The sequence below is a fragment of the Erpetoichthys calabaricus genome, chromosome 8 (assembly GCF_900747795.2).
Source record: "Erpetoichthys calabaricus chromosome 8, fErpCal1.3, whole genome shotgun sequence".
Classification (NCBI taxonomy): domain Eukaryota; kingdom Metazoa; phylum Chordata; class Cladistia; order Polypteriformes; family Polypteridae; genus Erpetoichthys; species Erpetoichthys calabaricus.
In genome coordinates, this window is record NC_041401.2 from 85,685,912 (window position 1) to 85,704,052 (window position 18,141).

The following is an 18,141-nucleotide window of genomic DNA, read 5'->3' on the forward strand; positions in this document are numbered from 1 at the left end:
ACTCCTTGACAATATGGAGGATCTTTAAAAACATCAAACATTGTCTATGCAAAATCTCTCATACCCTATGAAGTCCCAGGAAGAGGTGTAGCCCAAACACTACCAAGGCAGAATCAGACAAACATAGGAGTACATTCTACAGACTGCAATCCTTGACTAAAGGAGCATTACTATGAAGTAAATCAACTACTTTAAGTATCATATTTTACTTAATGAGCAATGGCAAAAAAAATACACAAACAGAAAATTTACCTTAGTGACCCGACACTGCCGCAGTTTGATCTCAACATTGTTCCAATCATCTTCTAATTCAAACCAGCCAACAGGATCATCCTCACTCACATCCAAGACCTGAGACCCACGTCTAAAATAATAAAATAAAAACTGTCAAAAGACCACTTATATATGGACTTATAACTAAATAACTTGGCTTCTTAATTATTGTAATTCTGCATTAAATTCTACAAGGACTTGACAAGGTTTATATTAGATAATGATATAAGTTTTTCCACCATTCCAATAACTGAATAAAATCCATGTAAAATATTTTAAGTGCAAGGGATTCTGTGAAAGGGTCCGGTAAAAGTGATTCTAAATATGTATGTGAATATTAAACAACTTTAGCCATTTTTTTCATCTCCTATTGAGTACGGTTTCTCCAAATTAGGCTCTGGATGTTGTAGGGCTGTCTTGGTTGACACGTCTCTGCAACATCACATGGACATCAGGGACAGTGCCTCTGGATTGGCAGACCGGGGTGGTGGTCCCCCTCTTTAAGAAGGGGTGCCAAAGGGTGTGTTCCAACTACAGAGGGATCACACTCCTCAGCCTCCCGGGAAAAGTCTATTCGGGGATTCTGGAGAGGAGGGTCCGTCAGATAGTCCAACCTCAGATTCAGGAGGAACAGTGTGGTTTTCGTCCTAGTCGTGGAACAGTGGACCAGCTCTACACCCATAGCAGACTCCTGAAGGGTACATGTGAGTTCGCCCAACCAGTCTACATGTGTTTTGTGGACTTGGAAAAAGCGTTCGACTGTGTCCCTCGGGGAATCCTGTGGGGGGTGCTCCGGGAGTATGGGGTACCGGACTCCCTGATAAGGGCTGTTCAGTCCCTGTACAACCAGTGTCAGAGTTTGGTCCACATTGCCGGCAGTAAGTCGAACCCGTTTCCAGTAAGAGTTGGACTCCACCAGGGCTGCCGTTTGTCACCGATTCTGTTCATAACTTTTATGGACAGAATTTCTAGGCGCAGACAGGATGTTGAGGGGGTCCGGTTTGGTGGACTCAGGATTGGGTCACTGCTTTTTGCAGATGATGTTGTCCTGTTTGCTTCATCAGGCCGTCATCATCAGCTCTCTCTGGATCGGTTCGCAGCTGAGTGTGAAGCGGCTGGGATGGGAATCAGCACCTCCAAATCCAAGACCATGGTCCTCAGCCGGAAAAGGGTGTAGTGCCCTCTCAGGGTTGGGAGCGAGATCCTGCCTCAAGTGGAGGATTACAAGTATCTCGGGGTCTTGTTCACGAGTGAGGGAAGAATGGAGCGTGAGATCGACAGGCGGATCGGTGCGGCGTCCGCAGTGATGCAGACTCTGCATCGGTCTGTCGTGGTGAAAAAGGAGCTGAGCCGTAAGGCAAAGCTCTCAATTTACCAGTCAATCTATGTTCCTACCCTCACCTATGGTCATAAGCTATGGGTAGTGACTGAAAGAACGAGATCGCGAATACAAGTGGCTGAAATGAGTTTCCTCCGCAGGGTGTCTGGGCTCTCCCTTAACACTAGAATTACCAGAGCCTACGAACAAACTCGTAGATCCGTCCCACCTTAAATCGCTTCACACTTCTCCATCAGCGTCTTTTGTCCTGTAAATGTGTTGATAAGCAGCAAGCAGCCTACTATCACATCTCTCACTGCCGCACAGTTTTATGAGCTCAAATCTCTTTACCTGCGTGTCAGTTGCTTGGAGTTGTATAGAGTGAGAAGTCAAGCAAAATGACACCTTTTATAAATACTATATCGTTATTTGGAACACATGCATTTCGTGTGTGTTCCGTGTCTACAACGATCTATGTAAACACATCGTTAAAACAGAAACATTTTTCATATTTTAGTAATAATTGACAAAATGTAGACATGAAGTTTATAATGTGTGAAGCCTAAAGTCCAAATATCAAAGAAACACTTTCACAACAGGTACAAATATAACAGAACAAATGCGCTCAGTCAGTCTGTAACAGCCGGTGTAAATCTGTGATACTTGTAAAGGTTAGCTTTGTTTTGGTTTTTTTTTATTCAGTTTCATTCTCTGTCGCTTTCACGATTCCACCCTACTCCCCCTCCCCATCTGACACTGCTGTTTTCACATAAAGATGCGCTATAGCTCAAATGTTATTTATTTGGATCACGTAAAGACGCGCTATACCTCGCTATAGCTCAAATGTTATTTATTTGGATCACATAATGACGCGCTATAGCTCGCATGTTATTTATTTCGCCAACGCTACAATTTCCAGATCTAAACACTAGCGTGGTGTATGTGCCCAAAAAAGGTCTAACTGCATCCTCGTATCATTGCTCGCGTACTAAAGTGTCAGCAGGTATTTTTCGTGACATTACACGTGTAATTTATGAGCATGCCTCTGACGATCAAACAAAGGAAGCTCTGCAGTTCACTTGTGACTTTATGCTGTACATCTGACGTCCTTTGTATGTAAGAGCCAGATCTACAGCGTAAAACCACGAGTGCAGAGCTTCCCATGTACATATACAAAGTGCAGCGATGGCAAAAGTGCATTCTCGATCCGACGTAGAATTGTCGACATGAGTTGAGTGTACCTCTGTTATAGCGTGTCTATGTGAAAACAGCAGTGTCAAAATTTGGGGGGGGGTTGGGGGTTTAGAATAGAGAACAGCAGAATAGAAAAAAAAAAAAAAAACAAAGCTAACCTTTACAAGTATCATAAATTACACCGGCTGTTACAGACTGGAATCAAATGTATGTTTTAATACTAAAATAATAAGACTACAAGCAGCTCAGTTCTCAAAACGGACTGGCCAGGCATCGAACCCACAAAGATTTGATTATAAGTCAGCAGCTTATACCGTTGCGCCACCGAATCGCTCATTCCAATTCCCTGTCAATGTCTACCGACACGCAGGTAAACAGATTTGAGCTGAGAAAACTCCGCCGGTGGGGGATGTGATAGCAGACTACTTGCTGTTTGCTGCTTATCGACACATTTACAGGACAAAAGACACTGATGGAGAAGTGTGAAGTGATTTAAGGTGGGACGGATCTACGAGTTTTTTCGTAGGCTCTGGTAATTCTAGTGTTAAAGATAGGGTGAGAAGCTCAGCCCTCCGGGAAGGGCTCAGAGTAGAGCCACTGCTCCTCCGCATTGAGAGGAGTCAGATGAGGTGGCTCGGGCATCTGATCAGGATGCCTCCGGGACGCCTCCCTGGTGAGGTGTTCCGGGCACGTCCAACCGGGAGGAGGCCCCGGGGAAGACCCAGGACACGCTGGAGGGACTATGTCTCCCAGCTGGCCTGGGAATGCCTCGGGATTCTCCCGGAAGAGCTAGAAGTAGTGGCCGGGGAGAGGGAATTCTGGGTATCTCTGCTCAAGCTGCTGCCCCCGCGACCTGACCTCGGATAAGCGGAAGAGGATGGATGGATGGATTCTCCAAATTATGAAAGGTTAAACACACTAATTATACTCTAGACAAAGTTTTTTTTAAATAATTAAACCATTTAAGGTCACTATTTGACTTGTCTTTGATATGCTTTTCACCCTACAAAGTGTTAAACACCACTGTTGTCAAAATAGTCGCTGTTATGATGCTATTAAGGAAGTCAGATTTACATCTAAATGTTCTTAAAAATGATGATTTCACATGTCTTATTTCAAAGGTTTTACAGAAAACTGGCTCAGACACAAGTGTAAAAGCACAAAGTTTTATTTTCGGAAACTCTACTGTGTGTTTCCAATGCAACAACCACAAGTACAGAAATCAACAGCACATTGCAATGCTTTTCTTCATTTTCTTCTCTGTCTCTCACTCTCTTTGTCTGCCTCCTCTGATCCTCCCAACAAGCTTCGCCCTCCTTCGTCCCAACTCTGGCTACCACAAAAGTGCCAGGCAGCTCCTTTTATGCCCCACCAGAAGTACTTCCAGTGTTCCAAAGCTATATTTCGGAAGAACTTCCATGTGAGGTGAGAGCCCAACAAAGTAGGGCTCTCCAGTCCCCATAGCACTCCCTGGCAGCACCCATGAAACCCAACGGGGCTGAGCTGAAAAAACTTCAAGTCTCATGATGCCCTGTGGGAAACTGTGGCACTACTGCAACCCAGGGGAGCTGCTATCTAGCAGTCCGGGGAAGACAATGCCCTATGCATGCTGTCTCACTCGTACTTCCATCTCAAGGGCGTCCTAATTGGGTAAGGACACCGGCTATCCCTTACACTGCAAATAAATTTAAGCCTGCAACCACAAGTTGAACTCTGGCTGACTCTGATGGACAAAATACTGTAATATACCTGTAAGCAGATACTCAATCTATAAATGGTACAGACTTTGATCCAAGCAAAGGAGGCTATATGTTTGTTTACAAATTGGCAAATGCATCTCTTCTACCTGACCCACTCTCTTAGGTGAAAGATAGATATTTTTGGGGAACTTGGAAGCCACTCTCTATAGAGCCTTAGCGATGACATTCCATGCTAGTTCTAGGATCCATTCCTTAAAGCTTAAGCTCGGTGTCAGTGATGGATCCCAATTTAAAACACAAAACCACACCAAAGACAAAGAGTTCACTCCAAATCAAGAAAAGTTCTCTGCTTAAATTCAGAGCAACAACAGCATGTAACTCCAAACAGCATCACACATCAATCAATTGACTATTCTCATCCACACTTTCCTACAATATTATGATCTTAAGATTTAGGATACTTTAAATCTCTAGACTGACAAAGTGATTTATATATTCATTTATTTATCTACCTACAGTATATATATATATATATATATATATATGATATATATATATATGATATATATATATATATATATATATATATATATATATATATAGATATAGATATGCTAGATTTATGTCCAAGTGTCTGTTGATGGCGTTGTCATTTGATAGCCAAGATTCGGCCAGCTCTCTGCCACTTTTAGTACTGGCCTTAAATTTTACTTGTACATTGCAAACTTAAGAAGAACATGTTCATAATAAATAAACTAATATATATATATATATATATATATATATATATATATATCTATATAGAGATATCTATATATAGATATACAGTGGTGTGAAAAACTATTTGCCCCCTTCCTGATTTCTTATTCTTTTGCATGTTTGTCACACAAAATGTTTCTGATCATCAAACACATTTAACCATTAGTCAAATATAACACAAATAAACACAAAATGCAGTTTTTAAATGATGGTTTTTATTATTTAGGGAGAAAAAAAATCCAAACCTAAATGGCCCTGTGTGAAAAAGTAATTGCCCCCTTGTTAAAAAATAACCTAACTGTGGTGCATCACACCTGAGTTCAATTTCCGTAGCCACCCCCAGGCCTGATTACTGCCACACCTGTTTCAATCAAGAAATCACTTAAATAGGAGCTGCCTGACACAGAGAAGTAGACCAAAAGCACCTCAAAAGCTAGACATCATGCCAAGATCCAAAGAAATTCAGGAACAAATGAGAACAGAAGTAATTGAGATCTATCAGTCTGGTAAAGGTTATAAAGCCATTTCTAAAGCTTTGGGACTCCAGCGAACCACAGTGAGAGCCATTATCCACAAATGGCAAAAACATGGAACAGTGGTGAACCTTCCCAGGAGTGGCCGGCCGACCAAATTTACCCCAAGAGCGCAGAGATGACTCATCCGAGAGGTCACAAAAGACCCTAGGACAACGTCTAAAGAACTGCAGGCCTCACTTGCCTCAATTAAGGTCAGTGTTCACGACTCCACCATAAGAAAGAGACTGGGCAAAAACGGCCTGCATGGCAGATTTCCAAGACGCAAACCACTGTTAAGCAAAAAGAACATTAGGGCTCATCTCAATTTTGCTAAGAAACATCTCAATGATTGCCAAGACTTTTGGGAAAATACCTTGTGGACTGATGAGTCAAAAGTTGAACTTTTTGGAAGGCAAATGTCCCGTTACATCTGGCGTAAAAGGAACACAGCATTTCAGAAAAAGAACATCATACCAACAGTAAAATATGGTGGTGGTAGTGTGATGGTCTGGGGTTGTTTTGCTGCTTCAGGACCTGGAAGGCTTGCTGTGATAGATGGAACCATGAATTCTACTGTCTACCAAAAAATCCTGAAGGAGAATGTCCGGCCATCTGTTCGTCAACTCAAGCTGAAGCGATCTTGGGTGCTGCAACAGGACAATGACCCAAAACACACCAGCAAATCCACCTCTGAATGGCTGAAGAAAAACAAAATGAAGACTTTGGAGTGGCCTAGTCAAAGTCCTGACCTGAATCCAATTGAGATGCTATGGCATGACCTTAAAAAGGCGGTTCATGCTAGAAAACCCTCAAATAAAGCTGAATTACAACAATTTTGCAAAGATGAGTGGGCCAAAATTCCTCCAGAGCGCTGTAAAAGACTCATTGCAAGTTATCGCAAACGCTTGATTGCAGTTATTGCTGCTAAGGGTGGCCCAACCAGTTATTAGGTTCAGGGGGCAATTACTTTTTCACACAGGGCCATGTAGGTTTGGATTTTTTTTCTCCCTAAATAATAAAAACCACCATTTACAAACTGCATTTTGTGTTTACTTGTGTTATATTTGACTAATGGTTAAATGTGTTTGATGATCAGAAACATTTTGTGTGACAAACATGCAAAAGAATAAGAAATCAGGAAGGGGGCAAATAGTTTTTCACACCACTGTATATCTAGAGATATCTATATCTATATATATCTATCTATATCTATATATATCTATATCTACATCTATATATATCTATATCTATATCTATATCTATATATATATATATGTATATATATATCTATCTACATATATCTATCTATATATAGATATATATAGATCTATATCTATAGATCTATATCTACTGTATATAGATTTATATATCTATATCTATCTATATATATCTATATATATATGATATATATCTATATCGATAGATAGATAGATAGATAGATAGATAGATAGATAGATAGATAGATAGATAGATAGATAGATAGATAGATAGATAGATGGGTACAAATACACATTCTTTATATACATTTTTGCATATACTTCATGATTTTTTCTGTTTATCTCATTGTTATGTTTGGTGTTTATACTGCACTTTTTTGATACATTTGTAATTACTGCGTAGCAAACTGGGATCATAGCTAGAAGCACTGTTAGTAAGTATAAACTGAATACAAAACTGAACATGAATTATAAAACCAACATTACAAATAAACTATTAGTTAACACAAAATCAAAACTGAACTCATGTACCCAGTCCAAAAAAAAAAATAAAAGAAAAAAAAGGCAAGTAGGTGCCTAGAGAAGCATGTTGTAGATAGATCTGAAGTCTGATTAGACCAAAACTAAATTACTGAATTTAATGATAAGTGATATGTATTTGTGTTTTCCTATCGGTTAGGAAGCACCATCCCTAAATTGAAGTAATGTGTGGTGGCAGCAACATGTTGTGGGGTTGCTTTTCATCCATAGTAGTTAGTCCTTAAAAAAAAAAAAAAAAAGTACAAGTGGAAAAATATTAAACATGCAAATTGTGAAAACTGACTACAGCATACTATAAAAGGCTTGAGGCTATAATTGACATAAAAAGTGCCATCTATTAAATGGTAAATATAATGGAATAACGCAGTATCCAGAGTAAATGAAAGTAAAGGGGTTATGGTCAAACAATGTTTACTAGCAAAATGAAAAAGATGTATTGGTAACAGAAGGCAATATGGGAGGTAAGAAAAAAACTACAAGTAGCAGATGTACTCCAACTTTCAACTGATTAAGCTGTAGCGAAGAGAACTTTAATAGACAGAAAGTTTGAAGTAACAGTGGAATATTTTAAGAAAAACAAAGAAATTAATTAGATACCAGAATGAAAAGATGGCAGAACATGTGGAGAAAAGTGCCAGGTTTACCAAATGGCAAAGAGGATCAGAGTAAGACCTATCAGATAGGTCTTACATGGAGTAGACTAAAATATACACCAAATGTTTAACTGGATATTGTATGATGATTTGAAATGTTTGCTCACAACATTACACTGAACTGTGAACCTATTTCTTAAAGACACAGAAAAATAAGACGTATTAACTGATGCATCTCAAAGAAACCATATTGAACTTTGAGCTGTGAAACAAGCCATACTAAAGATTGTTTAAATACAGTTGTTGTGCTGGATTCAACCAACCACGAATCGAAAATATTTAAAGAAAAAAAAATCCAGAAAGTTCCAAAAATCAAATCTTGAATTTGTCTAGCATCAAGCACTATGTTAAATCCATTCAGATGTGAAAATGATGTGATCTGCTGTAGCCTCCCACCATGGGAGCTGAATAAAATGGCTCATAGGAGTAAACTCACAGCTCCTATATGACAGCTAATTGCTGAGCCACCACACTGCACTTCAGTTGACTAGCTCTGCTCACATGAAGCACCTTTGCTCTGCTCAGCAGAAAGACTCCATTCTCTGGCAATCACTGCCTTTATAAAAGGAAAGCTCTTTCTCACTCACCTATCGTACCTCAGTAACTAAGCGCTACCAATTGCCAAGGTGCAAATGATTTCCATGTTTACAATTCCCGCAGTACTGCGGGGTTCTTAAATAAAACACAAAGGACATACAGACATTCTGGAAAAAAGACAGTCAAACAAACAATCACTATCCAAAAAGTTAAACTGAAATCGGATTTCCTTAAACCATTGCTCCACACCAAGACAATCAATGTAAGTCCATGCATGAATGAGCCTGCAGACACTTGGCCAGGTCATCAGCATTTAAACTTGGGTAAGGTTATCTAGACACAAATGTGTGCAAAAAGCTGTGCGGGCTACAAACACCTTGGACACGCACAGACTGTAGGTAGTCAGTATATTGTAAATTGAATTCTAAAATTCCAACCAACAAAACAGTTACTGTTGACAGGGACACACACATGCACAGCAGCAAGCGCTACCCCGAGTGTTTTTTTTTTTTTTTTTTTTTTTTTTTTTTAAAACAAAAGCAGTTTGATAAGCAATCCCATCAGTAAGGTGCTGTAAGGCCTTTGGAGTCACACTGTGGGCACCTTTGGTTTCTGTACAAATGCAATTAATTGGTCAAAGCAATCTATCAAAAGCTAAGAGGGAGCATAAAGTGCTATCTCTCAGCGAGAAAATAAAAATCTTAGCTCTTTTGAAAAGTGAAAATTGCTTGCCAAAGTCATCTATTTAAATAGCATTTATATTGTTTGATGTATTATAAGTAATCTAGAGATGATAAAGTATATGGAAGAATTTGTGTAGGTTATATGCAAATACTGTGCCATTTCATATAAGGGACAAACTTTTGTCGTTAGTACTAAAACATGAAAAAAGTTTCTATTTTAGTTTTGTGTATAACATTTCTTGCATTTCTCGCATTTTCTGTCATTCTACATTTACACAGCTCATTGTAGACACGGATCACATATGAAATGCATGTCTTCCAAATAACGATATATAACCCTATACAACTCCAGGTACCTCACCCCCAGATAAACAAGATTTGAGCTGGGATAACTTTTTGCTCGAGTTGAGCTGCGTCAGTAGGGGAATGGGATAACCAGTCTGCTTGTGCTGAAGCAACACATTTACAAAATAAGACACTAATGGAGAGGTGCAAAGGAATGTAAGATGGCCTGGGATTACAAGTTTTTTCGTAGGCTTCAGGGATTCTAGTGTTACATTCTAAATCTTTATTGATTTGAACTTTGTTTCTTTTACTTCATTCTTACTTCATGTCTCTACAGATGACTCTTTTCAAATAGTTTCTACGTCTTTGTTACTATTGGTTTAACTGTATGTGAATAATTTTGTTTTATTACAAATGCAACTACATATTGTTTGGCTGGGCCAAGGTATAGTACTAAGCTCATCTAGCAGTCCAGTAAGCAAGTGCCTGCTTTAAAATGTGGCACAAGTATTGTAGCTTGTAACTCTCTTAAGTCAGCTGCCCATAAGCAATTAAAGCCATACACATGGGTTACTATAAAGCAGATGTACAGGAGGCTCCTTTTGCATAAAGCACCTGTCTACAGGCAAGTAAAGCCATACCCATGGAGCACTATAAAGGAGATATAACCAGCATTCACACACATAACACAAAATCTCACACACCATATATAGCTTTACAATGTGGCATAGGTGAACCTCCACAATAATTGCAGGTACACTTGTAATTGGGGTTTCTGGAGTAATATCAAACACTGAAGGTTACTGTATCCCATGGGTAGAGGAGGAGAAAGGTCTCTAGGACCAAAGAGAAATTAGGAGGAAAGGTTTTTAAGAAGCTTTACACAGTAATAAGAAGAGGGAGTAATGAGAAAGAAACAAAAGAGGACAGAGAAAGAATAAAATACAAAATACAATAGGTAAGTTAATAGGGGAACATTTAGTGAAACTTCACATGTGCAAAATGCAGATCAGAGTTGTAGGCAGAAAAAAAAAAGTTGTGGTAGGATAATTAAAAAAAAAAAAAACCTGCAAAAAGTAAAACGTCACAAGTTATGAGCTGTCAAACAGATTTCCAAGTACATGGACATGCTGTTCAATGAGAATACATAGGTCTGGCCACTGTACAAAAAAGTGAGAATTTAACTTGCTTAATTAATTATCAGTTTTGCCTTTGACAATGGCGGTAATTGTTTAAAAAATTTGATAAGGCTCTACTTATTTTCCTTCACTTTCTCTGTAGGATGTGGTCTTCGTTAGGCTTGTATCAAGGTAACCGAAGAATGAGCATTTTAAGAAACAGAATAATAGAATTTACTGATAAAAACAAGGATTGTAGAAATATTATAACTGCATATATACACACACACACACAAGACAGAAGAGAGAGAAACATGTAACAAAGAAGAGGTTAGCTATTTAGAGTTCTAATTTATCTTGGCACAGATAAACTAACATTGTAAAACTAAGTCTTTAAGGATGGTGTCCGATGTTGCATGGAGTTGTTGCTTTTCTTGCATTGGAGCGCACTCCTTTCGCTTTGCAACATGGTATTTTGTTCCTGGCATGCTGTCAATTGTACTTTTTGATGTGTACTCTGCAACTTCATGGGGAAAAGAATTACTTTTTCAGGAGCAACAGTTTAGATGCTGAAGTGTCCTCCTTTAAGTAAAAGCTTCTTCTCAGTCTGGGCTCAGCTATTGGCTCAAGGTTAGGCTTGGCAGAGTGGATCTCAACTTTCATGTCCACAAAGAGAAGAGACTGTCAATTTTCAGATTTCAAGACAGATGAGTGCAGCTAGTTTTTGAAGAAAGGTACAACCTCTTGTGATTACATTAAAGTCACTTCCAATTACAAAAATCAGTGCCTGCTCATAGTCTCTTTATTTTGTTTATCACAGTTATCACTCGGTGAACAACAGCTCTTTGTTTTGACTTGGGTGTCAATTAGGCCCCTTCTGGTCAGAAAGGAGCCTCTGCAAAGATGTCAGTTCAACTCTGACCTAACCTTAACCTCTGTTATCTGATAAAGTACACGCTGCTTCTGGTACGGTAACAGCAACAGTTCAGTCGTTTATTCTGGAATGTAGGCTGGGGTAGGTAAAGCTGGATTTCTGCATTCCTGTTAAATCTGCTGTCTTAATAGACCTTTTGTGCCACTAAAAAGCTTAAGCTTAGGAGAATGGGCAAAGCCCACTTTTTCCACAGAATATATGAGCAGGGTTATGGGATATAGATCAGAAGACACAAGGATAATTTTAACATGGAGCCAAAAAGAATACCCTGAAGAGAAAGTGGGGAAGCAATGGCAGACTCTATAAGGTTCCATGGACGTTGATGGGAAAGAGGATGAGACCAAATAGTGTGGAGAATGAAATCCCAAACATAGGTCAGGTAGTAGAACCTCAGCCCCCAGTCTTTCTCAGACTACATCTGAATGCTTAAGGTTAGGTCTATTATCATTACATGAAAAACCGCTATCTCACTTGTAGCCAATATTTTATTGGAGGAGGAAACACAACTATAGCATTCACAAAATTAAAACATGATATATTTGATTTGATAATGGCAAGACAAGAGGAAAAGAAAGAAAGTTTAAACTACTTAAAGAAGGCTCTTATATCATTGAAGATGGGTCTGTAGTTATTAGAGGATATGCTGTGGCTAAAGCAAAAATATCAAGTCTTAAATGTCTGAGACAGGTATATACAGGGACAAAGGAGGGTAGGGAAGCTTGGTGGACTGTGTCATTATAAGACAAGAAAGAAAGTTCATGAAATTGTAACCAGAAAAGATTTTAAAATAACTGAATAACTCTAATATATAGTGGGTATCAGACAGGTAATTACCGGAGGAGATCATTTGTGTACAACAATATCATACGACTGGCATTTAAATGTGTAATGGGATTAGAGGCAGGGAAGTTAAGATGGCAATTTCAACTGCACCAAGAGAATAATTTAAGCAATAGTGGAGAGACAGAACAGTCCTGCCTGGCTACTCTACTAAAGGAGAATATACAAGGTGGATGGAATGAGGTGGGGAAAGAGTAAAGAGTTTAAACTGCATTTACAACACCAATACCAAAGCCCATGTTGTTCATTGCCTGCCATAAGCCTAATTTATGTGTTTGAAAACGTTTTCTCAATCAAAGGAAAGAAGAGCAGTAGGGCTCAAAAGAAAAGGACCAGTATCTATCAACTAACCACAAGCATATAATGCCAAACTGATCAGAATTAATGTACTAATGCCATTCTAAGTTATTAAGCGACAAGCCAAGATTAACAGTTTTGCGTCTATATTTATAAGGGAGAGATGGATCCTTATTGGTCCTTGTCCATATACATGATTTAAAGTAAGTGGCACATTTAAGACTGCAGTGTGGCAAAGAGAGTCTTCACCATACTTGTTTTGGTTTTCATGTACGAATGGTCACCCCCCATCAGCAGACTGTAACATACTGCTGACATACAGTCAACATCAACCTTTTGTTATACACAACAGTCTAACTTTACCAGGTGTAAGTAGTAAACAAAATGGTAACAGACCTTTCAAAAAGCAACCTGGAATGTCTTTACGGAAAAAGTGGAGTATCATCATTATTCCACAAAACAATACATCCCTGGATGAATTATATAATTGTCTGAAACAACAGATGAATCAACTGAAATATATTGTTTTCAATAAGTGACTTTGTGTGTGCATCATGGTATTTTGTAATTTGTTTTTCATTTTGATTTATTTTGGCAAAGGGTAATTTTGGTACCATTTTGTTTCTTTTGGTTACACGATGCTTAATGTAGTGTGACATGACCATGTCTGTGACATTGCTGACATCACCGGATAAATATAAATATAACAGCAGTCACAACACTCACTATTCATCAATGAATGAAACTACATCTCGATATTCTCGGCATAGTTTCCAAGTAGCCCCTAAAATTAGGTACTAAGGTGTTTTGACCTTATGGTTTTAACCCTTGTATTATCCCTGACCAAGTTCTACGTTTATCATTTCTTTGTCTTTCATTTGTTCACAAAAATCATATTTTGTATCTCATGACACTAAGAGATTTTTGCTTATGCTATATTCCCTTGTCTGAATAATTTTGCTAGAACTTCAGAACCTATTGATTATTTGCACGTGACAACAATAATATGACAAGATATGAAGAAGAGTCGTAAGAACTGGACCTTGATTCACCAACTATGTGCTGCATCATGCCTGCCAAAATCTAGTCATGCACCAGTGTCTATAAATGCATTTGTCAGTCACTTAAGTGAAGCTGCAAAGTCACAGAAGGAAAAGAAGAAATGGCAACAACTGCACATTCAAAATAAAAATAAATTGAAGGTCCTGTGATCTTTGCTTTAAAAGTAAAGTGATAACTACTATGTTAATTCTTGGGTTTAGATAGCCAGATGAGGTGGATCATTTCATTGATGGGTAGAGACTGTTATTTTAATGATGAAGAAATTAGCTCAGGAGGGAGACCATCTAACACACAGGGTTGATGGTTAAAAAATAAATAAATAAAAAATTCATCAAGAATCTGGCACCAATATTTCCACATACAGTAATCCCTCGCTATATCGCGCTTCGCCTTTCGCGGCTTCACTCCATCGCGGATTTTATATGTAAGCATATTTAAATATATATCGCGGATTTTTCGCTGCTTCGCGGGTTTCTGCGGACAATGGGTCTTTTAATTTCTGGTACATGCTTCCTCAGTTGGTTTGCCCAGTTGATTTCATACAAGGGACGCTATTGGCAGATGGCTGAGAAGCTACCCAACTTACTTTTCTTTCTCTCTCTCTCTCTCTGTCTGATCCTGACGTAGGGGGTGTGAGCAGGGGGGCTGTTCGCACACCTAGACGATACGACTCTCGTCTAAAAATGCTGAAAGATTATCTTCACGTTGCTACCTTCTGTGTGCAGCTTTTAAGTATGCTGCACGGTGCTTCGCATACTTAAAAGCTCAAAGGGCACGTACTGATTTTTTTATCTGTCTCTCTCTCTATCTCTCTCTAACTCTCTCTCTCTCTCTCTGCTCCTGACGGAGGGGGTGTGAGCTGCCGCCTTCAACAGCTTTGTGCCGCGGTGCTTCGCATACTTAAAAGCAAACAGCCCTATTGATTCGTTTGCTCCTTTGAAGAGGAAGATATGTTTGCATTCTTTTAATTGTGAGACTGAACTGTCATCTCTGTCTTGTCATGGAGCACAGTTTAAACTTTTGAAAAAGAGACAAATGTTTGTTTGCAGTGTTTGAATAACGTTCCTGTCTCTCTACAACCTCCTGTGTTTCTGCGCAAATCTGTGACCCAAGCATGACAATATAAAAATAACCATATAAACATATGGTTTCTACTTCGCGGATTTTCTTATTTCGCGGGTGGCTCTGGAACGCAACCCCCGCGATGGAGGAGGGATTACTGTATACACACGCATATACTTCACTGAAAAAAGTTGAAGGGGCGATTATACCCAGTGTAAAATAAATATACCGTATTTACTCGTGTAACACATGCCCTCGTGTAAAACGCGCACCCTAATTTTTACAAAGAAAATCACAAAAAAAATTTGCCCCGTGTACAACGCGCATTGTGATTGTATAGGAAGAGTTCAGGGCACGTTTTCAGCGAAATGCCCTTCTGTCTTTGTTGCATGATGAAAGAGCGAGCTAGAGAGAGAGAGAGAGAGAGAGAGAAAGAGCACACGCGAACGAGTGAGAGAGAGAGAGAGAGAGCGCACGAGCGAGCGAGAAAGAGAGTAAGGGAGAGAGCCCAAGTAGAAGTAGTAAACATTACAGAAAAAAATTTCCTCGTGTATGACGCGCACCTGATTTTCTAATGCTAATTTTCGGTGGTACATGGGAAAATACGGTATAAGAATGCCCCAATCATTTAGGGCTACATTTATTTTTTAGATTGGTTTCTTACCTGCTCTTTGCAAATTCACAGTATTCTTTGTAGTCCCAGGTATCATATTTTCTGAATTTCCTGAAGTGCTTTTCGGCATCAAATCTATCTGTTTCATCATTGTATGTAAATACCAAACCACATTTGGCACCAATTGCTCCTTTACGGACCTAAATCATAAAAATAAAAAGGTGCATTCAAAGGGAACAACAGTCTTTGCATAATTTGTAAAATTGTAGGTTTTTTTTAAATAATAAATAGTTTTATTTTACTAGTTAAAATGCAGTTCATTTTACAAAGCTAATTGCAACAGCAGTTTTTAAAGATGTAGAAGTATTGTAAAGGTTTTAAACAGTCAAGTTTATATTCCTCTGTCTTCTTACACACACATTTCTTTGCAAAATAATTTTGAAATATTAAACGAAGATAACTATAACAAAACAATAATTAAGCACAAAACAAATATTTCAAATAATGCATGAGAAAAATATTACCAATTCCTTTACTTCACTTTTTAATTTTAATTTGAAAATTACTGAATTACCATATTTCATTATATAAATTTTCTTTACTTTTGTCTTTATTCTTTGTTAACGTATCATTTGCATACAGCAGGCCATTTCAAATTACTAATAGATATCTTCATTTTAACATAGTTAAAAGCAACTATAATAAAAAAACCTTCGAAATAATGTACTAAAATATATCAGTTCTCTTAACAGAGCATTTTTGAAAATTTAAAATCATTTGGAAAATGTTTTTAAAACAGTTCTGTAAATCATAACTTTCTGCTTAATTGTTCAAAAAACGTTTGCCTAAACTGCAAAACTATGTTCATTTTAATTTTACAGGTGAAATTATTAAGGGTTTCTTTAATAAAAATAAAAACATGAAATATCATTTAAATGAAGTGACTCTGAAGATCAATGGTAATTTTTAAATACCATTATGGTTGTATGCCATTACAACAAAAGGCAATTCTTACTATTCAACAAGGCAAGTCTATATATTGCATTTTCTTCCGATACTTTAATTAAATCATTATGATTATGGTTGAATCTTACCTTGATCTTAATCTGGGTGACCTGGAAGTACATTGCATTTCCTGTTGAAAATATAATAGTGGCTCTTGTCCTTCCTGTTTCAGTGAGAAAACCTAAAAAACAAAAATATTTAACATGAATTACAAAACATGCCAATTTAGATTTATTTCTTAAATGTTCAAATATTGTAAAATAACCAAAATAAACTAATTTCAAGGAACATTTGAAGCAAAAAATTGCATTAATTTAGGGAAATCACATCTGTGTCTTCTGTTCAAAACTTAAATATGTTCAATAAGTTTAGAAACACAGCAGGGAGTGCATTTGCAAAAACCTTAGCATGTTTGTAAGAGCTCACACACACATGCTTTTATGGAAATAAGACGGTGATGGTATCAAACACCTTCCCTCTCAATTCTCCCCACCCAACACCACTTCATATGAGTTAGCTGTGCTATATTTTATTTTTGTACACTGAACATTTTAAACCATAAATAGCATATCTATATTATCATTGCAAATAAACATGGAGAGACAAAAAATGTTTCAAAGAAATTGTTGATTAGCACTCTGACATAGAGCTGTACATTTTGGTCAAAAATGGTAATGGGTTTATTTTTCTTTGTTTCACACCATAAACTTATGTTTATGTAAACTTTTGCTTACTTTGCATTTTACTTTTGGTGTACTGATTTATTAAGTGAATGAAGGATGACAGTTGTAATAATAAAGAAAGACAGCCATCTTAATATGTTTAATGGAATATCACAACACTAAATGTGCACTTGATTAAGAAAATACACTTAAAAATCCTACCACAATACAGAGAATTGATACATTACTGTAGTCTAGGAATGAGAAAGTTATAGTAATCGAATGGATGTAAAAGGATAAGTGCTGCATTTTTCAAGTCGAAATTATTTCTTCACAAGTGTGGTAAATAATAATCCCACAAAAATAGTAGTCTTTTTCTTACTGAAAAAGTTGAAGGGTATCAGAAAATAGAGCTTAATTTATTTGTTGAAATTTTCTGTGCAATTAGATAAAAACATTCAGAAGGCAATAAGGCAAGGTTAAGATTATATTCAATTGAATCAGGTAAAGAGGAAGAGAAAAATCAATGGCAAATGGGACATTAATGAAGGTCCAATGATAAAGTTCAAAATCAATGTGGGACGCAACCTATCCACCCCGGCCAAAGTGAGAATGTTTAATCCTTGGCCAATATGCCCAACATAAATGAGACGAAGGGGTAGCATTGCACTTATTTAATAAAGTCATAGTATTATATTCATCTTAATTACAGAAAAGCAATATTGAAATGTAAAGGTATGAGTGCAACAGAAGAATCATGTCTTTGGTGAAAATATCACCAAATCCAATTGCTTGCAGAACCTTCCAAAAATTATGACAACTCAGTCTTCTTGACATCTAGCGAAAACAATGCTGCAGGTGCATCATGGGAATG

At 37.7% G+C, this 18,141-nt stretch overlaps 1 protein-coding gene across 1 annotated transcript in view; it reads right to left on the reverse strand.

Moving 5' to 3' along the window:
* zzef1 (zinc finger, ZZ-type with EF hand domain 1) overlaps positions 1 to 18,141 on the reverse strand; it is a 281,144-nt gene that overhangs the window by 208,234 nt on the left and 54,769 nt on the right. Inside the window, exons 10-12 of the mRNA XM_028807021.2 lie at positions 16,695 to 16,786; positions 15,652 to 15,800; positions 253 to 364 (exon numbers count right to left, since the gene is read on the reverse strand). Coding sequence (XP_028662854.1) covers positions 253 to 364; positions 15,652 to 15,800; positions 16,695 to 16,786 — 353 coding nt within the window. The remainder of the gene's footprint in view (positions 1 to 252; positions 365 to 15,651; positions 15,801 to 16,694; positions 16,787 to 18,141) is intronic.